Source organism: Delphinus delphis, chromosome 16 (genome assembly GCF_949987515.2).
Source record: "Delphinus delphis chromosome 16, mDelDel1.2, whole genome shotgun sequence".
NCBI classification, from domain to species: Eukaryota; Metazoa; Chordata; class Mammalia; order Artiodactyla; family Delphinidae; genus Delphinus; species Delphinus delphis.
The window spans coordinates 15,345,250-15,356,666 of NC_082698.1; the positions used below are offsets into that span (position 1 = coordinate 15,345,250).

Consider the following 11,417-nt stretch of genomic DNA (forward strand, 5'->3'; position numbering starts at 1 on the left):
CTCTCCTGCCTCTTCCTAACCCCTCCTCCCTCTCCTAGCAAATACCAGGAAAGATGCTTTCGGATTTAGTCAAGGAATGATGTAACATCATCTTAAAGAGGCCCCATTCTTTTATTTAGTAAACATTTTATAACCATTGAAAAAAGCGTATCTTTTGTTGGAAATTGCATGGTTTACAAAATGGTATTGCTTCTACAAAAATTCCAAGGTTTAAAAAAATCTTCTGGTCGGGCTTCCCTGGTGGCACAGTGGTTGAGAGTCTGCCTGCCGATGCAGCGGACACGGGTTCGTGCCCCGGTCCGGGAGGATCCCACATGCCGCGGAGTGGCTGGGCCCGTGAGCCATGGCCACTGAGCCTGCGCATCCGGAGCCTGTGCTCCACAATGGGAGAGGCCACGGCAGTGAGAGGACTGCGCACCACAAAAAAAAAAAAAAAAAATCTTCTGGTAGAATTTATGATCTGTAAGTTCCCTTTCACTTAAGAAATACGATTATACAAAACAAAAAAACCCAAAAGAACCTAAATACATGTATGTTTAAATTATGGGCATCACAAAAGTTTTGCTTCTATGAGTCAAATTTGTTTTTAAATCACTAATTTATAGTCTCAATATTTTGAATCTCAGATATCATGATTATAGACATTGTGTTTAATACTCAGTGTTGACATTCATGCAATTTATACAGCTTATTTTTGAATTGATAAAATCCAACACATAGGTCATTAAGAAAACATTGAAGAAAAACAGAACCATTCCAGTATTCTTACCTTGGACCCTGACAACATACTGGTCAACAGTTTTGTTCCCCTTCCAATTCCAACCACTACAAATCAAAGAAAGAAATATCATGACACTCTATTGTAAACCTAGGTTTTAAAAATGTTTTATGACATACATTGGTCATAATTTCTTGGCATATGTAATGTAAAGTTGGAAAACCATTTATTTAGCATAATGTGAGGGCTCCTATTACTCCAATTGGTTGAACTTGTCCTGCAAGTAAGAAATTCTGAAGTGCAGGTGGGAGACTTTTTTTCCTTTTCCGAACTGTGAAACATACTAGAAACCTCAGTCCAGACAATCAGATAACAAAAAGTTTTGGAAAAACCTCAAAGGACTCACTGGAATTTTATATGGGCATCAGTGAAAATACATGGTACAATTAATCTTGGTATGATAAAATATTTGACAGAGTTCATTATTAAACAAAGCAAAAGCCTCATAACTAATGAACCATTTAAAGATGATTAGTGCCCAGTAGCATACAATCAAGAAAACAGAAACAACAAATCAACCCAACACAAAAAAGAATACAGGGTAAAATGAGAGCCTGGAGAGTGTATGTTCGTGTAGGCCGTACACAAAGTACAATGGCTCACGTCTCCTCAATTTCAAACATTATCCTTATGACAACACATTTCACCAGCCGAGGATGAGAGGACATAATCATTTCTTCACCTAATAGCACGCAAATTTTTGTAAGAATTGAAGTATTTCTCATTAATGGATACAATTTTGTAAAAGAACACAATATAACCACCACAATTCAGAATTATAAGCAACAAGGAGAAACAATTGGCAAGCTAAAAGAATTATCATGAATATTTATAGCAGATTCACTGAGTTTACTATGAATCAAATTCTACTCTAGATGTTTTCCATTCATTAGCTCATTTAATCCTTATAACAACCCTGAAAGATAATACAATTATCCCTATTTGATAGGTGAGGAAACTGAGGCATAGAGAGACTAAGAACTTTGCCCAGCATCTCACAACTAGTAAATGGTGGAGTTAAAGTTCAAACCAGACTAACAGCAGACCCCCTTCCTCTCATCCTCCCTGCCACCTTACTCATCTAGGCATTCTTCCCACTGCCGCCAGCCTAAAGCAGCCTATATACTGTAAACCTAGCTATTCTACATCTTATCCCTTCCTCTCCCAATTCATACCATTTCTGAAAACCTATACTGCACAAAGCCCCCAAACAATCCTCAATAGGGTCCCAATGCCTACAGTACCAACTCCTTAGTAAAGTATTCAAAGTCCATCCTTTGAAACACAGCTCGCATCCCAACTCCTTCATCAAGTCCATCCCAAACCCCCACCCCTCTCGGCTTCTCTGACAGGCATATTGGTTCAAGGACCAACATAGAAACTGTCTGCCTTCAGGATCCTCTGTTGAGCATAGCACCCTTCAAATAACAGCAGCTGCTGCTGAGGCAAAAACTTTGTACAATAATAAAAGATTCAATTCAATTTTATTCCATTCAAGAATCCCCAATCAATATTTTGCAAGGAGCTACCATGCACTCAATGCCAAGAAGAACACTTTTAATGGAACAGCACATTTCCTGACTTTGAAAGAGCTTATAATCTCATGGGGAAAATACAATACAGATAAGGGAAACTGCAAGTGCTCAAAAACCTGTTGCCTGAATTAATGAGTGAATAACTCTAAATAACAATACAACGGTATATGATTGTGTCAAAATGAACACACAGAGAATAACTGCTGTAGGAGGTCAAAGGAGGGAGCACTCTAAATGGCTACAGAGGCCCGAGAATGCTTCATTCAAACGTTTAGTGTGAGTTAGGGATTAAAGGATGTACAGGATATGAAGATGCAGACAAGAGAGAAGCATGTTCTAAAGAAGGAACAAACTGACAAATTCTCAGATACAAGGATGAGCACAGTGGGTTTCTCAACCAGAGTGCAGGGCGTCTTAAGAGCAGGCTGATGTGTTTGATTCTATCATGGTTTAAATGCTGGACTGATGATGATTTCTCTGCTAGTTCAGTGATCCAGAATGAAACAACAAGGCATCTTAGAGTTACCCAGCTTAACGCTCTCATTTTATACCCAAGAAGACCAAGGTCCATTGAAGTTCGGTGATTAGTGAAAGCAGAATTTTAGGAAGACTAATACAGAAGTGGTATATAGAAAAATTAACTGGAGTTGAGACCTAGCCAACCAGCAGCTTTTCATTCAAGGGACAGTTTATAGGACAGAATTTTTATTCAGCTTTTTCCCATTCAACCATTCAAAATTTTGTTGTATAGGTACAGAAATAAATAAGACCTTGTTTTAGCCCTCAGTGAGTTAACAAAACCAAAGAATACCGTGAAGTTTTACATTGGCAATATAAAAAAGCAAGTGGGCAGGATTCACATGTAGGAGACAGCATTTCAACCAAATCAGGAAAGGTTAGTAGGATTTCTACAACTAAAGAAGACAGAGATGAGCAGTTTACCTGAGAGGAAAAGCATAAGCAAATACGCAACAGTTTGAAAAAGTGTAAAGAATCAGAAGAATGAATGAAAACCAGGATTTTCCAAGTACTGTCTCGCAATTACCACTCTATGATCTCCCAAGTTTTCTGTGCTCAGATGTTTCTCTATAAAAAAATAAAGCCACTGTCTCCAAACCTATACAAATGTCGTAATACTCTATTCTCAAATCATTGAACTTATTTATGATGAGAGTCACTTTAGGGCCGGCAAGTCTATTACACATGTAATTCCAAAGCATTTTGCAGTTGGAAGTTTCTACTGCCATTTATCTAACTCTCCAAGACCCTTGCAATCACTTGGAAAGACCAGTATCTTTCCACTTCCAGGAATCTATCTTAATAATCCAAAACAAAGAGGAAGTTTTATTCATAAAGATGATCCTTACAAAATCAGTCCTACTAACAAAACTGGTAATAATCTCCAATGACCTCAAATAAGGAAATGGTTAAATCAATATGACATCACATGATATTGCCATTAAAAATAATGTTTATTTCCCTCTTAGAACTGCTTTTGCCACATCCCATAAATTTTAATATGTTGTATTTGCATTTCATTTGTCTCAAGATATTTTTTGACTTCCCTTTTGATTTCTTCCTTGACCCACTGATTATTCAGAAGTGTATTATTTAATATCGTTTTCCTCCTGTAATTGATTTCTAGTTTGATATCATTGTGGTTGGAGAAGATACTTGATATGATTTCAACACTTTAAACATACACAATTATATTGGTCAATTATTCCTCAATAAAGTCTAAAAAAAGAAAAAATCATGTTTACAAATATTTTTAATTAACATGAAAAAAATGCTATGTTATGATGTTAAGTAAAAAAAGGATACAATGTACATACATACAGTAAAACAGCTCAACTTAAAAATTCTGCATCGACAAAAAGCTAGGAAGAAATATAACAAAAATGTTAACAGTGATTATTGCTGCAAGGTAGAAAATGTATAAGTTTTATTTTCAACTTTTTTTGTATTTTCTAAATTTTTTCACTGTAATTTTCTAACCTCTAAAGTTAAAAAATAACTTCTAAAATGGTGTATAGGGCTTCCCTAGTGGCGCAGTGGTTGAGAGTCCGCCTGCCAATGCAGGGGACACGGGTTCATGCCCCAGTCCGGGAAGATCCCACATGCCGCGGAGTGGCTGGGCCCGTGAGCCATGGCCGCTGAGCCTGCGCATCCGGAGCCTGTACTCCGCAACGGGAGAGGCCACAACAGTGAGAGGCCCGCGTACCACAAAAAAACAAAAAACAAATAAAATAGTGTATAAAAACTCAATTTCCATTTTAAGCGATTTATAATAGATGGGTGTATTAGTTTCCTATTGCTGCTGTAATAAATTACCAACATAGTGGTTTAAAACAAAACAAACTTATTATCCTACAGTTCTAGGGGTCAGGAGTCTGAGGTGGGTTTTACTATGGTAAAAATCAAGGTGTCAGCACAACTGCATTCTTTTCTGGAGGCCCTAGGGGAGAATCTTTCTCTGGAGCCTTCTTAGAGGAGTTTTCTTGCCTTTTCCAGCTTCTAGAAGCTGTTCATCTTCCTTGGTTCATGGCCCCCTTCCTCATCAAGGCCAGCAATCTCATCACTACAAACTCTGCTTCCATTGCCACATCTTTTTTGACAGTCTTCTGCCTCCTCTTCCACTTTTAAAGACCCTTCTGATTATGCTGGATCCACCAGGATATTTCAGGATATCTCTTAAAGTCAACTAATGAACAACATTAATTCCACGTGCAACTTTAATGCCCCCTTGTCACATAACCTAACATACTCATAGGTTCTGGAGATTAGGACACGGACATCTTCAGGGGGCCATTATTCTGCCTATCACAGCAGCACATTTTATCCTCTTTCTTCTTGGATTTACGGTGCTGTGCCTTAGAAAACAGAAGGTTATAATAAATAGGCTTCAACTCTAGAAGAGCTGAACTGATAAGAATCCTGAAGCCACTTCTAGAACCAATGGCAAAGAGTGCTGTGATTGATTGGTAATTTCTGCTATGGACATGGAGAGCAGGGAACAAAGGCAGGAGTGCCAGGTATTTGCCATCCCAGGTTAGGACAGAGACTTTAAAACTGAGCAGGTCCAGGTTCAGTTCCTGACCTTGCCACTAACCATGGGACGGACCTCACATACAATAAGTGCTCAATAATGATTATTATTAGTTATGGTAAGAAACAGTAATTAAGGTATCAGAATTTGCCTATTCAAGTTCTCTAATTCAGGAAAATGAATTTCCATGTGTTTTTTTTCTATTTTAACCTCAGGTAAAGATGTTTTTGTCAACATGCATCAAATAAAATCTGTAATTTCAGAAAATGCAAAATCATAAACTGCTTCTAATTTTCTTGAAAAATACAATTTTATTCACCAATTTTATCCTTTTCTTCTAAGTAAGCATTCATTTCCTTTGGCTAGCTTAGATCAGGTTTGTTTTTATTTGTATCTAATTTTAGCTCTAATAAAATGGACTGGATCATGTAGCACAGTATTTTTTAAAGCATGAGTCACAATCCATTAGGGCAGCATGAAATCAATTTACTGGATTATGATCAACATTTTTAAAAAATGGAATACAATAAAATATAAAACACCAGGGCATGTAAAAAGGTAAGGATTGTTCCATAAAAGTTTTTTTCTAGTATGTGGGGAAGGGGGAGATAGGGAGAATCCCAACATATGTATTTCTGTGACTGTGGATACAGTTACAAAAAATTTCTAAGAACATACCCTGTCCTGTGGATACACACTTTAGCAGTCTATAAAGATAAGACTTCAGAACCTCTACTAGATGCAAAAAAAAAAAAAAAAAAGGATGGAAGAAAAAAGGATAAATCACTCCTCTCCCCTCAATCAATTCTATCAACTTTCCTCCACATGCAATAAGACATTCAACTAATGTCCCCAAGACAGAGTGACTGCCTCTGAAGAACTATAAGGTTCGCCTTCTCAAGAGAGCTAATGTCAGAGTTAGATTCGATACAGGCAGAACAAAGAGCCATATACCTTGTCAGGAGTCCCCAAGACTACCCCACCCTGGAAGATTCATCCATGGCTAAGATTTACCTACCGTGACATCCTAAGGTTACACAGCTGTATCCTAAGGGTAAAGACACTGGAGAAAATCCATGCTCAGGTTCCTTATTCTCTCTCCCTCTTATAAGGGGGGACACTTGAGCACGTTCCTTCCTCCAACAATCCAACAAGGAATAACATGTGTACAATGTTCCTGCTCAAGGGAGCCCATTAGAAACTCAGCACCCAAAGTTTTTATTGGAGGGGACGAGAGGAATGGTCACCCAGACACCCTCTGCCTGCATGGTGGGACAAAATCCCAGATTCCAAGATAGAAAGCAGGCGTTTAGCATAAACCACACTGTTCACACAAACAGTCAAGGGACAGTAAACCCATCCTTATTGGATGGGGAAGGGTGGGAACACAACCAAATCCAAGTCCCCAGATGCAAGCAGGCCTTTCTAAAGACAGTGATTTCAGGCCTGTTGTGTTAACTCTTTTCTGCACAGATACAAACCCTTTCTCAAAGTCCATCCAGACATAAAAGTGGCTATTTCTAACAGCCTTCGATACCTCGTGCCAAATGATACAAGGGCTTCTTGAGAAGATGGCACTATAAATCCATCCTAAGGTTGGATATTTTGAAATATTCCAAAGTAGACTGAAAATGGCATGGCCTTAGTTAATTTTATCTGTTCTTAATCAATATTTCTTTCTGATGTAAGTGGCAGTTACATCAAACTTCCATTCGTATCTCTTACCCAGGACTCCTCGGGCTGCACTGTCTAGAGTCCCTCCATGCCCAATTTTCAAAGTCTGCTTTTTCCTCTTGGTCCATTCTGGAGAAGGCATTCCAGCTTCTGTAAGAGTAATTGGGATGAAAAAAAGGTAAGTACTGAGACAGACGAAGCAGAATCTCCATAAATACGGGATGAGGCAGTGTGGATGGAGTACTCAAGACAAATAAAAAGTACTGTACAAACCTAATATGTTAAGATTAGGACGATATTACTAACAAAGAACAGACTTTAAAATGTACAGACGCTCCCTAAATTACAAAGAAATAGTATTCCCAAATTAGTTGTCTAGAAACTAGAATTCATTTTCCAAGGGAAAAAAAATTTTTTTTTAAAGTGGGTCAATATCCACACGAACCCACAGAGATCTAGTAAATTCCCGGTAGCAGTGGGCTGGGAGACAGAGAATGATGAGAAGAAGTTGGTTTTTACATAGGCAGCTAGTTTTCAAAGTCCTCAATTTCATTTCTAAAATCTCTTTTGTTCCCTGGTGCTCTTTGCTGGTCTCTCCAGCTACCTAAATGTTGGGAGTACATCTCATACAGGGTTACTTCTGAGAACGCTAAGTACCCAAACTATCTGTAGGTCTGTCCTCCTCTCCTAATCAAAACTCTCAATTCCTTAAAGAAGCTAATCTCAACAAAAGGTTATGTGGGAAGAGGGTAACAGTTTAAGTTGCCACTTATACTCCAAAGCATTTAGATATTAAAAAAGAAAGAAAAAAAAAAGCCAACCTGGCCTATCTCATATTCCTATTGTAAAAAATAAAATGAAATAATGCGATCTGAATGTGCTTTGGAAACTCAAAGCACTATAACAATATGCTGTTATCATCATCATCCTCATCATCATGGCATATAACATTGTAATGAGAGAATATTGGCTACTAGGCTTCAAATGGGAAAGGAGAGAACAGCAGGAAGAGCTCTATTGATCTGTACCCCTCCAAACCCATCAAACCTTCCTTATTACCACTGACACAGAGAAGATGGAAAATAGAGTAAAAGAAAATGAAAAGAGAAGACAGAGATAGGAAAGGAGGGAAGGCAGAGTAACAGTGAAGAAGCCAGGTTAAATGGCCCAAAGGATAAGTTGGGCTGTAATTACCGTCTTACTGAGTCAGAACTCCGTCTGGAACACAGTCCTATTGTCACTCTGTGATTACAACATCACCCTGCTTGGAAGGACATGACCATATGCTTTAACATAAATCTGTGAGGCGAGGCCTAGGCTTCAAACCCTTCACTTTCACTTGCAACCCATTATGGATCTCGTCCTGTATTCATAGAAATATTTTGGGGAACTCTTTGTATTTTTAACTTGATGGTCCTTGGAGTGTGGAGGCCCTAAAATTTACTGTCTTCCCTTTGTGTCCAAATTTACTTCTTTCAAGTCTGAAGACACACCGTCTCTACTATATTGGAATTTGGTTCACCCCATTGGTACCATTCATGGATGAATATTTATTAAGACCTTTTCTAGCTATAAAATTCTGATATGTTTTAGTCCTTGAAGGATTCAAAAAGACGGAAGAGCAGAGGTTTTAGTACGACATGAATCAATGTAAGGAAAGGCAAGGAATGTTAGTAGAGAGCATGACAACTGACTGTGGCCTAAATCAGCGGTTGTCACACCTGGCTGGCATTAGAATGTCTTGCCCTGGAATCTGTAACTTTAAGAGAACCTTCCCAGACAATTCTGCCAGCCAGTTAGAATGGCATTTGGGAAGCCCTGGTCTGGCTAACATAAATATAGAATAGGCCAATCACAAGCAATATAGAAATGGAGAGTAATGAGAATGTCTACTTCTGAGTGAGTGGCTTCCAGAAGATGGTCCAGCAATAGCCTTGAAACAATCAATTTTAACTAAGTTTCAAGAGGAATTTCAGTTCTTGATAGGCAGATTAACCAGAAGGCCAGGATATGGCTTTAATCCTATCAGAAACTTGTCTGAAAGAAAGAATGATAATCATTACCTTGAGGATCAAAAAAGCCTTAGCTTAGCTAACAAATCAGGCCAAATGAAAGCAATTCTATGACGGAAACAACTCCATGATGACACCACAAAGCTTGTCCTTGATGTAATTCCTTCCTTCAGCATCCCGTATATGACCCATCCTTACAGGTAACAAAGTATAATGAAAGTATAACAAAAGAATAAGCAGATATAACATAGGTATTAAACATCTTCAGGAATGTACCTTTGCCAATAAACATTTGAATCTGTATTGTGTCAGTTTTAATTAACAAATTCCTACCAGAATATTTGCTTTTGCAGTAAAAAGGGCGGGGGAGGTGGTAACATTTGCCAGGGGACACTAAACAAATAAGAAACTTCCTGTACTGATTTCATGGAAAAATAAGCCAGGGCCAAACTCTGGAGGGCCTTGAAAACCCAGTTAAATAGTTTTATCACCAAAGTTTGCAGAAATTACTGCTATGAGCTTAGCAAGACACAGTGTCTTTCACCCTCACCTCTCCATAGGTTAGCACAGGTCTGGCTTATTGCAAGATCCAAAAAAATCCAAGGTTCCTTGATTCCATTGTCTGAAATGATCTACTGGACTGATGAACTGAGAGATCCTTCAGGCTTTTCTAATATTCTCCCAGTGTATATGAGGAAACAAACAAACAAATATATTTAGCACTATATTTAGTGCTCGTCAAAATGTGGTCCATTAACTACTTACACCAGAATCACCCGGAGCAACAGTTTAAAAATGCAGTTTCCTAAAAATACCCCCATATCCTCAGAATCACAGTCTCTGAGGGGGGCAAGGATTAGGAATCTGCATTTGTACAAGGGACTCTTGCCCACTCTATGAAAACCACTGTGTTGAGTCTTGGTTAACATCCGCATTTCCAACATATTTTTAGGAATGCAACTTTGGGGTGTAGAAAGCCAGTGATTCCGTTGGGTAGAGTTTATCTACGTGAGCCAAACAAAAGGCTTCTGAGGGATCAGACTGTAGAAAACTCGTCTGCAGGCCCAAGAGCAGAGGTTTATTATGTGGATGTGTGGGTTTTGCTTTTCGTTTTTTTTCCCTTGAGAACGACAACTGCCAACTAGGCTACAGGAGTTCACGTGAGGACAAGTCCAAGCCGGAGATGCCCCAGATTTCTGTCCAGAGCTTACACTGTGGCCGTTCTCCCTTTCCCTTCCTCTTATCTCTTGAGCCACGAGAGCGCGAAAAGCCCAGTGTGCTCTGTGCGGCTTCCGCTCTCACGGCGACCGCCTCGCCTCGGCCTGGTCCCCACCCGGCTGCAGTACCTGCCAGCAGCTTCTCCTTCAGCCGATTCAGCAGCTCGGCTGAAGTGGGCCCTTTGGGCTTGTGCACGGCGAACACGCCGCTCAGAGACAGCAGCTTAGTAGCCAACGCGGGCTTGGAGACCCTGGCTTCGGATCCGGTCCTGGCCGCAACCGCCGCGGCTGCAGCCATCGCTGAGGATGTGGCGGCCGTGGCTGCAGCCATTCCTGCACTTTCGGGGACTGGGGTTGTATCTGGTTTCAAGGATGACGACGATACCACCGCCGCCTCAGCAGCTGCCATACTTTAGCAGCCCAGACCTGTTTTGTTTCGTGGAGTCGCACGCTAATGACGCAAAAGGAGTGCACCCAACAACCCCCAGTCTTTCCCCTTGCTTCGAAGCTGCCCGGGCGGGGTGGGATCGCAAGCGCTTGTGGGGATTGTAGTCCATGGCTTTCCCGTGCTGGCCGAAAGTCGCTGAGTCTTCCGAGGGCTCTGACGGAGTAGTTTTTCCCCTTTAATACTGCCTGCTTCTTAGGTGGGGTTAGTTCGGTGCCGCAGGTGTAATTTGGGGTTGCCGAACCCAAACACCGAGTCTGTGTATATTTTCGGCGAGAAATCGCTTCACATCTCTCCCCCCGCCCCCTTCAAGAATTAAGCAGAAGTCAGCAACCAAGAATAGAAAACTTAAGATGCTGACTTCCGCTGCAGCTTGTGAAGAACCACGGCTCCCGTGGTTCACTGCTTTATTCAATTTATTGTGCTCTTGGATTCATCGTTCAGAATTAAAATACACCTGAATGTAATCTCAGAGCAAAGAACATGTTTACCTTGTTCACTGCTGTATTCCAGTGCCTCACACATAGCAGGCACTTAAATATTTGGGAACAGATAAATGGATACGAGTTCTTCAAATTCCTGAAAGAAACCTCTAGGCCAAGCCAGTGCTAAATCACGTAGGCTTATTTTGATGCCCTTCATGCACTCCTTTCCACCCCCCAAACCACACAACTCACATGTAATTCTTAAGGATTCTAAGATATTTA

At 40.1% G+C, this 11,417-nt stretch overlaps 1 protein-coding gene across 3 annotated transcripts in view; it reads right to left on the reverse strand.

Annotated features, from left to right (window-relative positions):
* TRUB1 (TruB pseudouridine synthase family member 1) overlaps positions 1-10,700 on the reverse strand; it is a 52,757-nt gene extending 42,057 nt beyond the window's left edge. For all 3 annotated transcript variants that reach the window (XM_060034015.1, XM_060034014.1, XM_060034013.1), the window contains exons 1-3: positions 10,395-10,700; positions 7,088-7,186; positions 770-825 (exon numbers count right to left, since the gene is read on the reverse strand). In XM_060034015.1, the coding sequence (XP_059889998.1) occupies positions 770-825; positions 7,088-7,186; positions 10,395-10,674 (435 nt within the window). In that variant the 5' untranslated portion in view covers positions 10,675-10,700. The remainder of the gene's footprint in view (positions 1-769; positions 826-7,087; positions 7,187-10,394) is intronic.
* Between the last annotated feature and the right edge of the window lie 717 nt (positions 10,701-11,417).